Source organism: Coregonus lavaretus (genome assembly GCF_964263955.1).
Source record: "Coregonus lavaretus genome assembly, chromosome: 5".
Taxonomy (NCBI): domain Eukaryota; kingdom Metazoa; phylum Chordata; class Actinopteri; order Salmoniformes; family Salmonidae; genus Coregonus; species Coregonus lavaretus.
Window position 1 is genome coordinate 3995777 of NC_139992.1, and position 21057 is coordinate 4016833.

Consider the following 21057-nt stretch of genomic DNA (forward strand, 5'->3'; position numbering starts at 1 on the left):
TAACTTCTGAAGGTAATTGGTTGCACCAGATCTTATTTAGGGGCTTCATAGCAAAGGGGGTGAATACATATGCATGCACCACTTTTCCGTGATTAATTTTTTTGAATTTTTTGAAGCAAGTTATTTTTTTCATTTCACTTCACCAATTTGGACTATTTTGTGTATGTCCATTACATGAAATCCAAATAAAAATCAATTTCAATTACAGGTTGTAATGCAACAAAATAGGAAAAACACCAAGGGGGATGAATACTTTTGCAAAGCACTGTATATTATAACTACTATAACTATACCTCATCACTACTCCCCTTGAACTTTTCATATTGTTTTTCTTTCTTCTTAATTTCTTCAACTCTTCCTTCCCTCCCTCTCTTTCCCAGCTGAAGTCTCTGGGTTATATGTGTGGTCTGGTGTCAGAGAAGGGTCCGCTGTCTCTGGAGCTGAACAGAACTGTGGACCTGCTGGCTGGACTGGGGGATGAGAAGCCTGAGACTGGTGAGGGGGTGGGAGGGGTGGGGGGGGGGGGGGCGGGTTAGGGTGTCATTGGGGAGTATAACAATTATAGGCAGGAATAAAAACGTTAAACATTTTAATTGGAAACGACATTAACTTGACATAGGCTCTCAGTACATTGCCATTGATGAAGCAGATGGGATGAGGTAGAGGATAGGGTTCTGAGCCAAATGGTACAGAGGACTCCTCCTCCTCTTCTCTCTCTCTCTCTCCTCTCTTTCAGTCCACAGCTTGCAGAGCCCGTATAAAAAACTGAAGGAGGCCCTGTCTTCTGTGGAGGCGTTTGAGAGACACTATCTTGTAAGTTCAGATATGAAACATGTTGGTTTGTATGTGGTGACAGTCTTTCAGATAAAAAGTCTGTCGGCTTGATTCTTAAAACTAAACAGCATCAATTTTATCCCCCTGTGCCACACCTCCCTCCGTCCCTCCCTCCCTCCCTCCCTCCCTCCCTCCCTCCCTCCCATCCCCCCCTCCCTCCCTCCCTCACCTCCCCTCCCTCCCTCCCTCCCTCCCTCCCTCCCTCCCTCCCTCCCTCCCTCCCTCCCTCCCTCCCTCTCCTTCCCTCCCTCCCTCCCCTCCCTCTCTCCCTCCCTCCCTCCCTCCCTCCATCTGTCCATCAGGAGTTGTCTCATGCTGCTGTGGAGATGTACAGGGCCATCGGCAGGATGAGGTCAGCGCTGCTCGTTGGAAAGAGCCTGGCAGAGTTCTACATGTAAGAGACCGTGATGGACGTTGGTCGTCATTCCACTTCTCAACAATCTGCTGCCTGGAAATGTCTTTCTACCAGCTTCTGCACAGTCAACAAGTCAAGTACATGACCTGTAGGAACTTCATTTTGTGTGTGTGTGTGTGTGTGTGTGTGTGTGTGTGTGTGTGTGTGTGTGTGTGTAATAAGGAGGAAGGGTGACCCTGAGCAGGCGGAGGGCTTCTTGCAGGATGCTCTGAGGTCATACGTGTCAGAGGGGTGGAGCATACCTGTCACTCACACCAGGAAGCAGATGGCTGAGTGCCAGAAACTGCTGGGGAGGACAGAGAAGTATCCTTTAATCAGTCAATCAATGAAACCCCAAAGAGCAAGCAATGCAGAGGCAGTAGCACAGGGGCTAGGAAAAAGTCCCTAAGAGGCAGGAACCTAGGAAGAAACCTAGAGAGGAACCAGACTCATGTGGCCTAGAAGGCAGGAACCTGGGAAGAAACCTAGAGAGGAACCTTCACTGGATGTAAATGAGTGGAAAAGTGTAATACCAAAGATGTCAGTTGTTGCCATTATGTGATCACTTTGAATGAATGTCATTCACTTCTTCTATACTCAGATTCAGAGAACTTTGATGTCCTCAGAGAGGCAATTCATTTTGCAGCAGTCATAACACATATCACATAAAAAAATATTTAAAAAATACAAATAGAAACCAACAACAAATAGCAAAGGATGTTTACTGCTATAGGGTAGTATGAAGGACCAATGTCTTCCTCGTAGCTCATGTTCTCATTGCCCATTGGCTGCCGGTTTCCTTGACAACCCACCCTTAGCTACCTGCAGACAAGCGCCTTGTTGGCAGGTGATGCCAATCTGACCAATGAGGAGAGGATCCACTTCTGTCAGGAGATCCTGACCTTCGCCAACCAATCAACAGACAGCAAGGGTAAGCAGCTAGTCATAGTAGATTATTTGAGTTAGTCATCACGGTTTAGGTCCAACCCTGTTCCTGGAGAGCTACCCTCCTGTCCTGTAGGTTTTCGCTCCAACCCCAGTTTTAACTAACCTGGGCCTCGTTCTGTTGCCAAACGTTTTCGAATGTTGCAGATAGAAATGCCATTGATTGGAGCTGACATGATTCCTTATTCTACATGTCAGAGAGGCATGCTTGTTCTACATAACATATTTCTTTCGGAAAGTTCCAGAATGTTGCGTCCTGCTGAACGTGCCACAGATTAATCTTATCAACCAGAATCAGGTGTGCTAGATTAGGGTTGGATGCCCTGATGTAGATTCATCCATTGACACGTTATTATATTTCACCCGTGCCCCTGTCTCTCTCCCTTCACATCTTATCCCTCTGCAGCCCAGAAGGTGGCGCTCAGTATGAGTTTGTTCGCCCAGCTCACGCAGCTGCAGTTCCGCCCGGCAACAGCCACGGTGCACTCTGGCGCCGCCCTGCAGGTGGAGTTGTGTCTGCGCAGCCTGATGCCTGTGGCTGTGCCTCTGGAGCAGCTGTCTGTCAGTGTTCACTTAAACCTGGAGCAGGGAGGGACTAATGGGAAGACCAGGGGGCCACAGAGACGGCCATACCCAGGGACGGTGCTTTTCCCCCTGGATAACTCCTCAGGGATGCCCCCTTCCACTGCTGGTCCTTCTCTGGAGCTGGAGGAGATCCAGGACCGCAGCCCCTCAGACCCTCGTACGCTCAACTCCGCCGGCATGGTGTGTAAGAACACACACCTGGTCATGCGTCGTCATGACAGCAGCCCGTCACCGGACACGCCCAACCTTCTCAGCCCAGTTCCTGTTGTCGTGGATGACGGGGCACAGATTCTAATGAGCGGTGATGTCACTCTGCTGCCAGGCAACAACAGCATTGTCTTCAGTGTGCCAGTAAGACTATTAATATAATGCTGTGATTGTATTCTTCCACAGTACAGGGCTGTTAGTGTAACTACAGGACGTCATTATCACTTGAGATTGTAGATTGTCCATTGACTCTTTTCTCTCTCTCTCTCTCTTTCTCTCCCTCTCTCTCTCCCCTCCTGGTGTAGAGTCAGGAGCCGGGTACCTACACATTGCGTCAGCTGTGTGCCACAGTGGGCCAGGTCCAGTTTGTCCTGCCTCACATCTCTCCTCTGGTCCAGTACGAGGTCTATTCTCAGGAGCCCCAGCTCACCGTGGAGCCCCTCACAGGTATCTCTCTCTCTCTCTCTGACACATTTAGTTTTAGTTTTAGTTATTTACGCCAAAGAAAACAAGTGATAGACAACAAAACAGATAAAAAGTCATTTTAATAAAAGGGTGTGCAGGTGTGGTTGGAAGCCCAAGGGGCTGATATGGGCGGCAGGTAGCTTAGTGGTTAAGAGCGTTGTGCCAGTAACCGAAAGGTCGCTGGTTCTAATCCCCGAGCCGACTAGGTGAAAAATCTGTCTGTGCCCTTGAGCAAGGCACTTAACCCTAATTGCTCCTGTAAGTCGCTCTGGATAAGACCGTCTGCTAAATGACTAATTATTATATGAAAACCACACCACAAAAAAACAATATACAATCTTTAAGTACAAAAATAAAACAGGTTTGTTTAAACAGATAACAAAACCTACTAATTGAAACACTCAAACTTTTGTCTATGATACACACAGTTCAAATGACTGGTATAATCACACCCTGTACTACCACACACCAGTGGCGGTCTGTGCCGTTTAAGATGAGGGAGGACAATACATTTTTGAATGAGTGTGGCCTTATTTCTATTACAGCATATTGGATGACTGTCATTCATATTCCATTCACCCAGCTCAAGGTAACATGATACTCAAATTTGCCCATATATAGCGTACAATTGAAAGTTTATAACGTAGGTGCACAGGACCAGAGACAAATTGGAGTCATCAAGGTGACAGACATTGACGCGTTCAATACCGCCTTGCATACTCTTGGCTGCATCTAGCTCAGTGGTCACCCAACCGGTCGATCCCCAAGCCATTCCTGGTCGATCACCAAACATTTCTGTAAAAAACAACAACGATAAAGCCTTGCGTTCCTATTTGTTTTATTCGTTTCGCGCTGTTGGCGGTAGGTGCACTTGATTCAGCAGCCCTGGCGCCGGGAAGGTGAACTGTTCCAATTTTGAACCATTTCATGTACAGTGGGGAAAAAAAGTATTTAGTCAGCCACCAATTGTGCAAGTTCTCCCACTTAAAAAGATGAGAGAGGCCTGTAATTTTCATCATAGGTACACGTCAACTATGACAGACAAATTGAGAAAAAAAAATCCAGAAAATCACATTGTAGGATTTTTAATGAATTTATTTGCAAATTATGGTGGAAAATAAGTATTTGGTCACATACAAACAAGCAAGATTTCTGGCTCTCACAGACCTGTAACTTCTTCTTTAAGAGGCTCCTCTGTCCTCCACTCGTTACCTGTATTAATGGCACCTGTTTGAACTTGTTATCAGTATAAAAGACACCTGTCCACAACCTCAAACAGTCACACTCCAAACTCCACTATGGCCAAGACCAAAGAGCTGTCAAAGGACACCAGAAACAAAATTGTAGACCTGCACCAGGCTGGGAAGACTGAATCTGCAATAGGTAAGCAGCTTGGTTTGAAGAAATCAACTGTGGGAGCAATTATTAGGAAATGGAAGACATACAAGACCACTGATAATCTCCCTCGATCTGGGGCTCCACGCAAGATCTCACCCCGTGGGGTCAAAATGATCACAAGAACGGTGAGCAAAAATCCCAGAACCACACGGGGGGACCTAGTGAATGACCTGCAGAGAGCTGGGAACAAAGTAACAAAGCCTACCATCAGTAACACACTACGCCGCCAGGGACTCAAATCCTGCATTGCCAGACGTGTCCCCCTGCTTAAGCCAGTACATGTCTAGGCCCGTCTGAAGTTTGCTAGAGTGCATTTGGATGATCCAGAAGAGGATTGGGAGAATGTCATATGGTCAGATGACACCAAAATATAACTTTTTGGTATAAACTCATCTCGTCATGTTTGGAGGACAAATAATGCTGAGTTGCATCCAAAGATCACCATACCTACTGTGAAGCATGGGGGTGGAAACATCATGCTTTGGGGCTGTTTTTCTGCAAAGGGACCAGGACGACTGATCCGTGTAAAGGAAAGAATGAATGGGGCCATGTATCGTGAGATTTTGAGTGAAAACCTCCTTCCATCAGCAAGGGCATTGAAGATGAAACGTGGCTGGGTCTTTCAGCATGACAATGATCCCAAACACACCGCCCGGGCAACGAAGGAGTGGCTTCGTAAGAAGCATTTCAAGGTCCTGGAGTGGCCTAGCCAGTCTCCAGATCTCAACCCCATAGAAAATCTTTGGAGGGAGTTGAAAGTCTGTGTTGCCCAGCGACAGCCCCAAAACATCACTGCTCTAGAGGAGATCTGCATGGAGGAATGGGCCAAAATACCAGCAACAGTGTGTGAAAACCTTGTGAAGACTTACAGAAAACGTTTGACCTGTGTCATTGCCAACAAAGGGTATATAACAAAGTATTGAGAAACTTTTGTTATTGACCAAATACTTATTTTCCACCATAATTTGCAAATAAATTCATAAAAAATCCTACAATGTGATTTTCTGGATTTTTTTCCCTCATTTTGTCTGTCATAGTTGACGTGTACCTATGATGAAAATTACAGGCCTCTCGCATCTTTTTAAGTTGGAGAACTTGCACAATTGGTGGCTGACTAAATACTTTTTTTCCCCACTGTATCTGAAGGTAGAACTCCGCCTACCCGGCAGGCCCAGAGAGCAAATCAAGTGCACCTACAGGCCATACCGCTGGCCAATCAGATAGCTCAGATCACCGTGTCTGCACAGTTTCCTCACTCAATAGACTGTGAAAAAGAAACCTTGAACGCACAGCAAAGTTGAAACTGTGAGATTTAAAAACGTTTAAAACCATGACTAGAGAGAGACTCAATAAATACAGCAAAGAGCTGCTGATATTATCAGCATGTTCCTGTTTAATTTGTTATCCAGCACTGTTAACACTTTGTTCAACACCTTTATAAGCCATAAAATGTGTGTTCTCCCTACTTCCACTCACGCTACAACCAGTACTGCAGCTGCAATGAATGAGTATCGCAAAGTGTTCCGATAAGCTTGCGTTGTTATTATTTGTGGCTTGTGTCTTTTTTTTAATATCGAGGAAGTAACAACATGAATAAGTGCATGAGGCAGAAATAATGCAGTGTGAGTTTCGCCATCAGCTGGAAGACTGTCCCCTTTTCTCAGTGGAGGGAGGGAGGGAGGGAGGGAGGGACGGTGAGTCGGGTGAGAGGCAGCCTCACCGCTGCTCCCTCCCTCACCTCAGACTGACTATCAGATGCAGGCCATTAGTCCAGTTAAAAAAAAAATAATAATAATAATAATATGCCATTTAGCAGATGCTTTTATCCAAAGCGACTTACAGTCATGCATGCATACATTTTTGTGTATAAATAAAAATAAATGATTCTGCTCACTCAGTTGTGCCTCCACAAGTAATACAACAAACGATCTATTACCAGTGTGATCATACACCTAACATGTTGAAATATAATTTCTAAATAGTCTGAGAAGAACAACATTGGCAGGGCAATTCAAGCGTAGCCAAAATGCAGTGATAATGTACTGGACCTATAGCCTACTGCACAAAGCTCACTGCTACAAAACTGTTTTTAATTGGTTAATGTTGCATAGGCTTACATTTTTAAGTAATGTTTAAAAATTAATCTTAGTGGTAGATCTCGGCTTGCATTTTGACTCCAGCAGATCTGGGGTGTAATCATTTGTCCAAACAGTTGCAAAACGTTACACACTCAAACAAGAGTTTCAAATTTAGGTAGGTGCCTCCCCGTTTCGTTCCATTTGCTTCCTTTAAAGGGAAACTTTGGGATTGTGGCCCTTTATCTACTTCCTCAGAGTCAGATGAACATGTGGATACCATTTTTATGTCTGTGTGTCGAATATGAAGGAAGTTAGACGTAGTTTCGTGAGCCAATCAGATACCCGTAGACTTCCAGTCATTGCTCACTCTCAGGAAGTAGATAAAGGGCCTCATTGACAAAATCCAGAAGTATCCCTTTGAGAAACATTTTGCAACAGAATCTGCGGAATGAATACACCCCTGTTCACCCGCACACAGTTCACTTTCATAGCAGCCAAACAGCATCATCTCTTTGCTCATTGTATAATTATTTCTCGCATCTACGCGCTCTCCTCCTCTCACCTTTTTCCCTTCGCTTGTGGACTTCAGGGCACAACACAACAGTTGTCTGTGACCAGGCGCAAAAACCTCTCCTAGCCAAACCTTCATACCATAAACGCTAACCGCTACACAGCTTACATTGTTGTCACCATATTTAACGTTATAGTCAACAAACTAAAACTAACGCATTTAGTAAACCCACAATCCAATCAATGTGTACAATCACGCATTACAGTGTACAGCAAGCAGTTTAGCCCGGGTGGCAATAAATTAATAAAACCGAAAGCTTACCTAGACTTGGACGAGTTGCCGTGTTGGATAGCCTTAGCCAGCTAGCTAGCTAGCCAACATATATAGCAATCCTCTCTGTTTGAGTCAGGTTGTTGAGTAGGCTTAAATGAGCTGCATTAGCTAAGTAAGTGAAAGGTAAACTATTTTTTATTTTTTAAACAAAATATAGCTAGCTCTCTCTCTCTCACTTCTCCTTCATTTTTGAAGAAATTAATTTGTTCAAAACTGTTCAACTATTGTCTTTCTCTCTCTTTGAGTCAACTACTCACCACATGTTATGCACTGCAGTACTAGCTAGCTGTAGCTTATGCTTTCAGTGCTATATTCCGTCTCTGATCCTTTGATTGGGTGGACAACATGTCAGTTCATGCTGCAAGAGCTCTGATAGGTTGGAGGACGTCCTCCAGAAGTAGTCATAATTACTGTGTAAGTCTATGGAAGGGGGTGTAAACCATGAGCCTCCTAGGTTTTGTATTGAAGTCGATGTACCAAGAGGATGACGGAAATATTTCATTGCTGTTGTTTTGTGTTATGCATTTGTGTTTTCTTTTGTATATTGTATGTTTTGTGTTGTTGTTGGTGACTGTCATGTATTGGAAATATAAAATACCATTTTGAAAGGACCATTTCAAAAACACACACTGTCTCTGTTTCAGACCAGCTGCTGGCAGGCCTCCCCCAGAGGGCAAAGGTCAGGCTGCAGACAGGTCACTACACTGTGAAGAAGGGAGACGCCCTGCAGCTCACTAACATGGACACCATGGCCATCCTCTCCACCTCCTCCTGCCCTGCTACCATCCTCAACAGCACTGCAGGTCAGAACAGAGAAATCGTGAGAAATGTTGTTTTCACATATGAAATTCAGTTCCCTGGTTCGGTATCTTGGAGCGTTTCTACCAAAAAAATTCTAGAATTCTACAAAATACGTTTTGCTTCCACAAGCCCTGAAAATAACAGTTTCAGGATGCGATTTGCGAGACGCATATTCTACATGATGTAGAATGATGTTTGTTTACAATGAACGAAAAGTTACACGCGACTTGCGCCGCCGCGTCACAATACCTGCCACTCGTTTCAGCCAGGGTTCGTTTGCGTTTCACACATGCTTTATATCTCGGATCAGGGCACTAAATGCTCCAGGATCCGGATCATACAGAGGGTATGTGAAAGCACCCTACGTTGACCTCCTGACCCTAACTATAGTTTCCTGCCTCTTCCATGTCTTGCTTCTCTATTTAGTTCCACACCAATCATCCTTCCTCATCCCTCACCGAGTATCTCTCTTCCTCTTCCTCCCCCTCCCCTCTGCAGAGCGTGTGGGTGAGAGTGTTCTGTCCGTCCAGTCGTCTGAGAAGGTGACCAGTATCTCTCTACCTCCCACCCCTCCCTATCACACCCTGGAGTTCCAGCTGGAGGTGCTGTGTGTTATCCCTTCCGGCCCGGACCGGCCCGGGAACCAGAGACTCACAAACGGGGAGATACGCCACCGGCCCCGGAGCTACAGCCACCCCGATAACCACATGACCGCCATCAACCAGAGGGTACTGAGGACAGAGCTATGTTTCAGACAATACATTATCTTGTTGATAGTAATGCAGAAATAAATAATGTAGATAGTGCTTTCAATGCCTTTCAGGATTTGTTATGCATTGTCAATCAAATATTATTTTTCTTTAATTTATAAAGAATTGAATGGCTTATTTTGAATGGAGAGAAGTAACATCTTCAGTCATTGTCTCTGTCTGTTCTCTGTCCACAGATCTCCATAGACTGTCCCTGGTCCATTTACTCCACTACTATATCCCTCACCTTCTACATCCCCTTTAAGGCCAAGCACTCACTACTATCAGCAGGGGACAAGTAAGCACTCACCTTCTACATCCCCTTTAAGGCCAAGCACTCACTACTATCAGCAGGGGACAGGTAAGCACTCACCTTCTACATCCCCTTTAAGGCCAAGCACTCACTACTGTCAGCAGGGGACAGGTAAACCCTCACTACTCTCTGCAGGGGACAGGTAAACCCTCACTACTCTCTGCAGGGAACAGGTAAACCCTCACTACTGTCAGCAGGGAACAGGTAAACCCTCACTACTCTCTGCAGAGAACAGGTAAACCCTCACTACTCTCTGCAGGGGACAGGTAAACCCTCACTACTCTCAGCAGGGGACAGGTAAACCCTCACTACTATCTGCAGGGGACAGGTAAACCCTCACTACTATCAGCAGAGAACAGGTAAACCCTCACTACTATCAGCAGGGGACAGGTAAACCCTCACTACTCTCTGCAGGGGACAGGTAAACCCTCACTACTATCAGCAGGGGACAGGTAAACCCTCACTACTATCAGCAGAGAACAGGTAAACCCTCACTACTATCAGCAGGGGACAGGTAAACCCTCACTACTATCAGCAGGGGACAGGTAAACCCTCACTACTCTCTGCAGGGGACAGGTAAACCCTCACTACTCTCTGCAGGGGACAGGTAAACCCTCACTACTCTCAGCAGGGGACAGGTAAACCCTCACTACTATCAGCAGGGGACAGGTAAACCCTCACTACTATCAGCAGAGAACAGGTAAACCCTCACTACTATCAGCAGGGGACAGGTAAACCCTCACTACTCTCTGCAGGGGACAGGTAAACCCTCACTACTATCAGCAGGGGACAGGTAAACCCTCACTACTATCAGCAGAGAACAGGTAAACCCTCACTACTATCAGCAGGGGACAGGTAAACCCTCACTACTATCAGCAGGGGACAGGTAAACCCTCACTACTCTCTGCAGGGGACAGGTAAACCCTCACTACTCTCTGCAGGGGACAGGTAAACCCTCACTACTCTCTGCAGGGGACAGGTAAACCCTCACTACTCTCTGCAGGGGACAGGTAAACCCTCACTACTATCAGCAGGGGACAGGTAAACCCTCACCACTCTCTGCAGGGGACAGGTAAACCCTCACTACTCTCTGCAGGGGACAGGTAAACCCTCACTACTATCAGCAGAGAACAGGTAAACCCTCACTACTCTCTGCAGGGGACAGGTAAACCCTCACTACTCTCAGCAGGGGACAGGTAAACCCTCACTACTATCAGCAGGGGACAGGTAAACCCTCACTACTATCAGCAGAGAACAGGTAAACCCTCACTACTGTCAGCAGGGAACAGGTAAACCCTCACTACTCTCTGCAGGGGACAGGTAAACCCTCACTACTATCAGCAGGGGACAGGTAAACCCTCACTACTATCAGCAGGGGACAGGTAAACCCTCACTACTATCAGCAGGGGACAGGTAAACCCTCACTACTATCAGCAGAGAACAGGTAAACCCTCACTACTATCAGCAGGGGACAGGTAAACCCTCACTACTCTCTGCAGGGGACAGGTAAACCCTCACTACTATCAGCAGGGGACAGGTAAACCCTCACTACTATCAGCAGAGAACAGGTAAACCCTCACTACTATCAGCAGGGGACAGGTAAACCCTCACTACTATCAGCAGGGGACAGGTAAACCCTCACTACTCTCTGCAGGGGACAGGTAAACCCTCACTACTCTCTGCAGGGGACAGGTAAACCCTCACTACTATCAGCAGGGGACAGGTAAACCCTCACTACTCTCAGCAGGGGACAGGTAAACCCTCACTACTATCAGCAGGGGACAGGTAAACCCTCACTACTATCAGCAGAGAACAGGTAAACCCTCACTACTATCAGCAGGGGACAGGTGAAACCCTCACTACTCTCTGCAGGGGACAGGTAAACCCTCACTACTATCAGCAGGGGACAGGTAAACCCTCACTACTATCAGCAGAGAACAGGTAAACCCTCACTACTATCAGCAGGGGACAGGTAAACCCTCACTACTATCAGCAGGGGACAGGTAAACCCTCACTACTATCAGCAGGGGACAGGTAAACCCTCACTACTATCAGCAGGGGACAGGTAAACCCTCACTACTCTCTGCAGGGGACAGGTAAACCCTCACTACTCTCTGCAGGGGACAGGTAAACCCTCACTACTCTCTGCAGGGGACAGGTAAACCCTCACTACTATCAGCAGGGGACAGGTAAACCCGGGGACAAAAACAACACCTAGCCCAGGGGTATTCAAATCTTACCCTACGAGGTCCAGAGTACTGCTGGTTTTCTGTTTGTAGATCTGAAAGGACCTGACCTTTTGACCTCTTACCCCTTGACTTGACCCACAGGAAGTACATCCAGGTGTGTCTGCAGAACGTGTCAGATATGAACTTTCACCTGATGGACCAGAGGCTAACGGAGAAACATCAGGAGTCCTCTCTGGAGCTGCAGTCTCTCAACACTAAAGCACAACAGGTAACTTTAACAATGAACCATCATAAGAGCCATAAGCTCGGACAAGGCTCAATATCAGCAATATTCCAATAGCCCTATTTTTATCACAGATTTAAAGATCTTGACTTTTGTCACGTGGTTCTCTCTCTCTAGTTGGTGTGCAGTCAGCAGAGTGTGTACTGCCTATGGGATGTGAGGTGGAAGGAAGACATGGCACTCTGTCTACAGTGTGTGTTCTCTGCCAGCTTCTCTGCCGCTTCTGAGGAAGTCTCAGCCTTCAAACCCTACCACTACGAGTTTCAACTGGAGAGAGTGACAGTGAGTAGCCTAATGTACCTGGTACCTACCTGATCCTATCAGCTTAAAGGCCCAGTGTAGTCAAAATTTATATTTTACCTGTGTTTTTGTATCGTATTGTACAACAGCTGATGAAACTAACACTGTAAAAGTGTGAAACATTTTCATCAGTGTTATTTCATGATCATTTCTGATTGAAAATACAATCTACACAGGACCTACTAATCAGCAGGTTTGCATGGGTGTAGTTTTGGCTTGCCTGGAAACAGGCGGTATAAGTTATAGACCAATAACAGAGTTTCTCTGCCAATAACAGCTCGTTTTCAGGTTACATATCCCTCCCATTAGGCTCATCCAATTAGGCCCCTCATTCAGACCACTCCCAGACAGAGCAAAATTATTGCTTTAGCTTTTTGCTAAACAGTTATTTTTGTTTCTTTTTTACCATCTTTATTGTTACCAAGAAATGACTTGATAGTGCGATAAAAATGGCTACGGCCTTTAATACTCTGATACAAGCCACTCAATCTAATGAGTTATTATTACTGTGTTCTACTCTATATCTGTGTTGTACTCTACTGTGTTCTACTCTACTGTGTTCTACTCTACTGTGTTCTACTCTATATCTGTGTTCTACTCTACTGTGTTCTACTCTACTGTGTTCTACTCTATATCTGTGTTCTACTCTACTGTGTTCTACTCTACTGTGTTCTACTCTACATCTGTGTTCTACTCTACTGTGTTCTACTCTACATCTGTGTTCTACTCTACATCTGTGTTCTACTCTACATCTGTGTTCTACTCTACATCTGTGTTCTACTCTACTGTGTTCTACTCTACATCTGTGTTCTACTCTACTGTGTTCTACTCTACATCTGTGTTCTACTCTACTGTGTTCTACTCTATATCTGTGTTCTACTCTACTGTGTTCTACTCTACATCTGTGTTCTACTCTACTGTGTTCTACTCTACATCTGTGTTCTACTCTACTGTGTTCTACTCTACATCTGTGTTCTACTCTACATCTGTGTTCTACTCTACTGTGTTCTACTCTATATCTGTGTTCTGCAGAGTTGGGGTAAATTGGAATTAAAGTCAGTCAATTCAGAAAGTAAACCGGAACTCCTATTCAATAATAGGGCATCTATTTTCAATCACTTCTTAGTAAACTGAAAAGTAGAAGATATTTATTTCAAAAGTTGTTCCATTTTATTTTTATTTTAAATTCAAATCAGTTGCTGAATTGACTGCCTTCAATTCCAAATGGACCCCAACCCTGGTGTGTTGTTTCCAAATGGACCCCAACCCTGGTGTGTTGTGTTTCCAAATGGACCCCAACCCTGGTGTGTTGTTTCCAAATGGACCCCAACCCTGGTGTGTTGTGTTTCCAAATGGACCCCAACCCTGGTGTGTTGTGTTTCCAAATGGACCCCAACCCTGGTGTGTTGTGTTTCCAAATGGACCCCAACCCTGGTGTGTTGTGTTTCCAAATGGACCCAACCCTGGTGTGTTGTGTTTCCAAATGGACCCCAACCCTGGTGTGTTGTTTCCAAATGGACCCCAACCCTGGTGTGTTGTTTCCAAATGGACCCCAACCCTGGTGTGTTGTGTTTCCAAATGGACCCCAACCCTGGTGTGTTGTGTTTCCAAATGGACCCCAACCCTGGTGTGTTGTGTTTCCAAATGGACCCCAACCCTGGTGTGTTGTTTCCAAATGGACCCCAACCCTGGTGTGTTGTTTCCAAATGGACCCCAACCCTGGTGTGTTGTTTCCAAATGGACCCCAACCCTGGTGTGTTGTTTCCAAATGGACCCCAACCCTGGTGTGTTGTGTTTCCAAATGGACCCCAACCCTGGTGTGTTGTTTCCAAATGGACCCCAACCCTGGTGTGTTGCGTTGCCAAATGGACCCCAACCCTGGTGTGTTGTGTTGCAGACGCTGTACAGCGTGAGGGCTGAGATCACGCCTGCGGCTGGTGAAAAACACTGTCACTCTGGCTCCCTCTGTGGGCTGGAGATGTCCATCACACGACTGGCTGAACCTGATGATGATGATGATGATGATGATGAGAATGATGGAGAGACCGATGAGGTCTGCTCCTCCAAGCTCATGTATGAAGGTAAGTGTGCATAAATCCATAAAGTGGGTTTACTTCAAGTGGTGGATTATAGTCGTGTGTGAGAGTGTGAGAGTGTGAGAGTGTGAGAGTGTGAGAGTGTGAGAGTGTGAGAGTGTGAGAGTGTGAGAGTGAGAGAGTGAGAGAGTGAGAGAGTGAGAGGTGTGCACATTAAATGCGTCTCTATTGTCCTCCAGTGGCAGACAGCGGCGGTAGCTGGGTGGTGTGTGGGAGAAGCTCAGGACTGGTGTCCATGCCAGCGGATGCTAATGCCAACCACAGGGTACAGGTTGAGTTGATGCCCCTGTTCGCTGGCCACCTGCCATTCCCTGACATCAAGGTGTTTAAGTACCTGCCTCCCAGTGCTAACTCCGCCAGCCAACCTGATACAGGTGAGTCCTACCTCCGTCCTTCAGGCTCTCTCCTCCTCTCACTGAGGCTTGGCTCTCACAGGGTTAAGTCCTAACTTGACGTGTGCATGTGACTTCAATATTCATGCAGATATACCATTGACATGAATGTATGTATTTATTTTTATTTTTATGCATTGTGTCAGGTGTTAACTCCCCCTTTACCCTTCTGTCCACAGACGGCTGTGTAGAGAACGACACCCTCTCCCTGCTGGACCGGCCTCTGGACGACCAGGGGGACACGGCTAGCATCCGTAGCCGGGGAAGTGTCCACTCTGTGGGCAGCGGGGAGCAGCAGCCCAGGGGTCTCCCCATGCCTCGCCTGGAGCCCTTCAGCCGGGGACAGGTCTTCAACCACAGCCAGGGATGCCAGGTCCTGGTGCTGCCCTCTACGGATGACCACGTTCTGGAGATCAATGCTACGTGACCCCCTGGTGGTTGGTCAACCCCGACTACCGTCACCACCACCACCTCTTGGCCCAGACCTCTGTGGGGCACCGCTGTTCTGGAGCTCCAGGGTTGGTTGGGACCCAAAGTAGCTGTTCTAAGACCAGACTATGGACTCTGACTGTGGGCTCTGCTAGCTGGACTAGCCCCGAGCCTGGAGTGGACACAGTCACATCAGTAGAGATTGATGAACTAGGCACACCACAACCTGCTGATGTCTTGACATAGGCTTTCCTTCCTCCCTCACCCTCCTCTTCACACTGTGTTTTGGCTCAGTGAATAAGATCTATGTCTGGCTACTGTGTCTCAGAAAAGGGAGAGGACACACTTTGCCAAACCCTGTTGAGATACTGAGGTCTTAGCCAAGGCAATGTCGCCCTCCCTCAAACTTCTGTATTAAAACTAAAATGCAGCAAAGCCCCGAGTATAGTAACCCGTGTGTGACTGTGTATGCTCACAGACTGATAGAAATTGTGTGTCCCAGAAACTGTTGTATGTCCCAGCTATGTACACATTCCTGTTTCCTTCTCGCCTTTCACCATTCTCACCAAAAACCCACAGTCCATCTCCCACATTGTAGTTATACAGCCTTCATCTGGCCACTGTACATATTGTTATGTAGTTATACTGCCTTCATCTGGCCACTGTACATATTGTTATGTAGTTATACTGCCTTCATCTGGCCACTGTACATATTGTTATGTAGTTATACTGCCCTCATCTGGCCACTGTAGATAAATGTGATAGTGAAAATATGGATTCCCTGTAGTTTCTCAGCAGATCTCTACAACACTAAACAATAAAAGATGGACTCCATGTCGTTTCTCAGAAGGTCTCTACAACACTAAAAAATAAAAGATGGACTCCATGTCGTTTCTCAGAAGGTCTCTACAACACTAAACAATAAAAGATGGACTCCATGTCGTTCCTCAGCAGATCTCTACAACACTAAACAATAAAAGATGGACTCCATGTCGTTCCTCAGCAGATCTCTACAACACTAAACAATAAAAGATGGACTCCATGTCTTTTCTCAGAAGGTCTCTACAACACTAAACAATAAAAGATGGACTCCATGTCGTTTCTCAGCAGATCTCTACAACACGAAACAATAAAAGATGGACTCCATGTCTTTTCTCAGAAGGTCTCTACAACACTAAACAATAAAAGATGGACTCCATGTCTTTTCTCAGCAGATCTCTACAACACTAAACAATAAAAGATGGAGTGGGTTGTTGGTTGGATGGTAAATGGTTGGCTTTGGTATTATTCAGACAGATGGTCTCTTCTCAGTTTGGCACAGGCACACTTTTCACCTTAAACCGAAAGTTCAGATTTTAAATTAACTTAATAGAAGAGACTTACTTCTCTGTCATATACAGATGTAGGATCTTCATTTGATTACTCTTTCATTGCTGAGAATTTTGTAGTGTATTCAAGGTTTAAAAAGGATTCTAAAGTTTGTAATTTCCACTTTAAAATGTCAGAATTTGCCCTAACGGAAAATTTATCAACCCCTACAAAAAAAAAGTCCATTAATTATAATCCACATAATTCAAATGTCTTGTTGCTTCATGATTATTTTCCTGCTGTAGCAAACTGGCTCAAATTAAGATTCCTACGTTTGTTAAGTCAGGTTATCCCTCAGTCACATATTTTGAATAACATTGCCATCCTCTGGCCACTGCACACACTGAAATCAATCCCTGTCCTCTCTGTTTCACTGCAGTAAGCATGTTTTAAAATGTGTCTCTTTACTCCAACATTTTGGATTTGAGATCAACATTTTCATATGAGGCGACATTATAGAATGTCACCTTTTATTGAAAATGAAATACATAAATATGACATTTACATAAGTATTCAACCCCCTTAGTCTATACACGTTAGAATCACCTTTGGCAGCGATTACAGCTGTGAGTATTTCTGGGTAAGTCTCTGAGAGCTTTGCACACCTGGAATTTACAATATTTGCACATTATTCTTTTTAAAACTCTTCAAGATCTGTCAAGTTGGTTGTTGATCATTGCTAGACAGCCATCTTCAAGTCTTTTTTATATATATTTTTTTTGTTGTTGTTGTAGATCAGCTTAATATTGCAGATAGATTGTAACTTCCATCAATGTAATTGTCTGCATCACTTCCAATCCCCCATGTTTATATATATATATATATATATATATATATATACAGTGGGGAGAACAAGTATTTGATACACTGCCGATTTTGCAGGTTTTCCTACTTACAAAGCATGTAGAGGTCTGTAATTTTTATCATAGGTACACTTCAACTGTGAATCTAAAACAAAAATCCAGAAAATCACAATGTATGATTTTTCAGTAATTAATTTGCATTTTATTGCATGTCATAAGTATTTGATCACCTACCAACCAGTAAGAATTCCGGCTCTCACAGACCTGTTAGTTTTTCTTTAAGAAGTCCTCCTGTTCTCCACTCATTACCTGTATTAACTGCACCTGTTTGAACTCGTTACCTGTATAAAAGACACCTGTCCACACACTCAATCAAACAGACTCCAACCTCTCCACAATGGCCAAGACCAGAGAGATGTATAAGGACATCAGGGATAAAATTGTAGACCTGCACAAGGCTGGGATGGGCTACAGGACAATAGGCAAGCAGCTTGGTGAGAAGGCAACAACTGTTGGCGCAATTATTAGAAAATGGAAGAAGTTCAAGATGACGGTCAATCACCCTCGGTCTGGGGCTCCATGCAAGATCTCACCTCGTGGGGCATCAATGATCATGAGGAAGGTGAGGGATCAGCCTAGAACTACACGGCAGGACCTGGTCAATGACCTGAAGAGAGCTGGGACCACAGTCTCAAAGAAAATCATTAGTTACACACTATGCCGTCATGGATTAAAATCCTGCAGCGCACGCAAGGTCCCCCTGCTCAAGCCAGCGCATGTCCAGGCCCGTCTGAAGTTTGCCAATGACCATCTGGATGATCCAGAGGAGGAATGGGAGAAGGTCATGTGGTCTGATGAGACAAAAATAGAGCTTTTTGGTCTAAACTCCACTCGCCGTGTTTGGAGGAAGAAGAAGGATGAGTACAACCCCAAGAACACCATCCCAACTGTGAAGCATGGAGGTGGAAACATCATTCTTTGGGGATGCTTTTCTGCAAAGGGGACAGGACGACTGCACCGTATTGAGGGGAGGATGGATGGGGCCATGTATCGCGAGATCTTGGCCAACAACCTCCTTCCCTCAGTAAGAGCATTGAAGATGGGTCGTGGCTGGGTCTTCCAGCATGACAATGACCCGAAACACACAGCCAGGGCAACTAAGGAGTGGCTCCGTAAGAAGCATCTCAAGGTCCTGGAGTGGCCTAGCCAGTCTTCAGACCTGAACCCAATAGAAAATCTTTGGAGGGAGCTGAAAGTCCGTATTGCCCAGCGACAGCCCCGAAACCTGAAGGATCTCGAGAAGGTCTGTATGGAGGAGTGGGCCAAAATCCCTGCTGCAGTGTGTGCAAACCTGGTCAAGACCTACAGGAAACGTATGATCTCTGTAATTGCAAACAAAGGTTTCTGTACCAAATATTAAGTTCTGCTTTTCTGATGTATCAAATACTTATGTCATGCAATAAAATGCAAATTAATTACTTAAAAATCATACAATGTGATTTTCTGGATTATAGTTTTAGATTCCGTCTCTCACAGTTGAAGTGTACCTATGATAAAAATTACAGACCTCTACATGCTTTGTAAGTAGGAAAACCTGCAAAATCGGCAGTGTATCAAATACTTGTTCTCCCCACTGTATATACACTGCTCAAAAAAATAAAGGGAACACTTAAACAACACATCCTAGATCTGAATGAATTAAATAATGTTATTAAATACATTTTTCTTTACATAGTTGAATGTGCTGACAACAAAATTACACAAATGATCAATGGAAATCAAATGTATCAACCCATGGAGGTCTGGATTTGGAGTCACCCTCAAAATTAAAGTGGAAAACCACACTACAGGCTGATCCAACTTTGATGTAATGTCCTTAAAACAAGTCAAAATTAGGCTCGGTAGTGTGTGTGGCCTCCACGTGCCTGTATGACCTCCCTACAACGCCTGGGCATGCTCCTGATGAGGTGGCGGATGGTCTCCTGAGGGATCTCCTCCCAGACCTGGGGATGGTGTTCTTGGGGTCATAGGCAGCATTCCTCCTCCTCCAAACACGGCGAGTTGAGTTGATGCCAAAGAGCTCCATTTTGGTCTCATCTGACCACAACACTTTCACCCAGTTCTTCTCTGAATCATTCAGATGTTCATTGGCAAACTTCAGACGGGCCTGTATATGTGCTTTCTTGAGCAGGGGGACCTTGCGGGCGCTGCAGGATTTCAGTCCTTCACGGCGTAGTGTGTTACCAATTGTTTTCTTGGTGACTATGGTCCCAGCTGCCTTGAGATCATTGACAAGATGCTCCTGTGTAGTTCTGGGCTGATTCCTCAACGCTCTCATGATCATTGCAACTCCACGAGGTGAGATCTTGCATGGAGCCCCAGGCCGAGGGAGATTGACAGTTATTTTGTGTTTCTTCCATTTGTGAATAATCGCACCAACTGTTGTCACCTTCTCACCAAGCTGCTTGGCGATGGTCTTGTAGCCCATTCCAGCCTTGTGTAGGTCTACAATCTTGTCCCTGACATCCTTGGAGAGCTCTTTGGTCTTGGCCATGGTGGAGAGTTTGGAATCTGATTGATTGATTGCTTCTGTAGACAGGTGTCTTTTATACAGGTAACAAGCTGAAATTAGGAGCACTACCTTTAAGAGTGTGCTCCTAATCTCAGCTCGTTACCTTTATAAAAGACACCTGGGAGCCAGATATCTTTCTGATTGAGAGGGGGTCAAATACTTATTTCCCTCATTAAAATGCTAATCAATTCATAACATTTTTTACATGCGTTTCTTTTGATTTTTTTGTTGTTATTCTGTCTCTCACTGTTCAAATAAACCTACCATTAAAATTATAGACTGATCATTTCTTTGTCAGTGGGCAAACGTACAAAATCAGCAGGGGATCAAATACTTTTTTCCCTCACTGTACCACCATGCACCACTCATCACTCAATTTTGTGCACAAAATGTGAGAGAAATAAGCTTTTTGTGCATATGGAAAATTTCGGAGATATTTTACTTCAGCTCATGAAACATGGGACCAACACTTTACATGTTGCATTTATATTTGTGTTCAGTGTTATATTGTTGTATAGTGGTATTAAACACTTTGTATTGTAGGTATCAGTGGTGTAAAGACTTTAAGTAAAAATACTTTAAAGTACTACTTAAGTTTAGATAGCCGGCTAGACTAACTAGACTCATTTACCAATCTAAAAATGTTTTACTGACATGGGCTAATTGAGTGACGTATATCAAGAGTAAAACTGCTGAAGCACAACCAAGTTTTGAAATTGCACCTTGTGCATTCTACTATTCTAACTCTGAACAGTAATTTGAGACCCAGACTGAGTCCCTAATATATATTTTATTTTATTTTTAATAAAAATGACTCATATACAGCTATGGCCCTGCTGGAGATAACATATCACTCACTGTTGATAATATTTCACAAATCTGTAGGGAGTTAAATAACTCACATCACTGTTGATAAGAAGTGGTTTGTTTGGTCTACGACCAGTTTGTCTCTGGCCCAGAGGAGGCAGCCATTGCCATGGTCTTGTTAACTGATGCAGGAAATCATATCTGA

At 44.9% G+C, this 21057-nt stretch overlaps 1 protein-coding gene across 1 annotated transcript in view; it reads left to right on the forward strand.

Annotated features, from left to right (window-relative positions):
• The window catches only part of LOC311130072 (trafficking protein particle complex subunit 10-like), a 34645-nt gene extending 18509 nt beyond the window's left edge, over window positions 1-16136 (forward strand). The window contains exons 9-23 of the mRNA XM_084162726.1: window positions 381-495; window positions 737-813; window positions 1137-1228; window positions 1412-1552; window positions 2047-2159; window positions 2580-3109; window positions 3271-3412; window positions 8395-8553; window positions 9050-9279; window positions 9498-9598; window positions 11944-12070; window positions 12203-12367; window positions 14283-14466; window positions 14661-14855; window positions 15053-16136. Coding sequence (XP_084018852.1) covers window positions 381-495; window positions 737-813; window positions 1137-1228; window positions 1412-1552; window positions 2047-2159; window positions 2580-3109; window positions 3271-3412; window positions 8395-8553; window positions 9050-9279; window positions 9498-9598; window positions 11944-12070; window positions 12203-12367; window positions 14283-14466; window positions 14661-14855; window positions 15053-15300 — 2619 coding nt within the window. The 3' untranslated portion in view covers window positions 15301-16136. The remainder of the gene's footprint in view (window positions 1-380; window positions 496-736; window positions 814-1136; window positions 1229-1411; window positions 1553-2046; window positions 2160-2579; window positions 3110-3270; window positions 3413-8394; window positions 8554-9049; window positions 9280-9497; window positions 9599-11943; window positions 12071-12202; window positions 12368-14282; window positions 14467-14660; window positions 14856-15052) is intronic.
• The last annotated feature ends 4921 nt before the right edge of the window (window positions 16137-21057 follow it).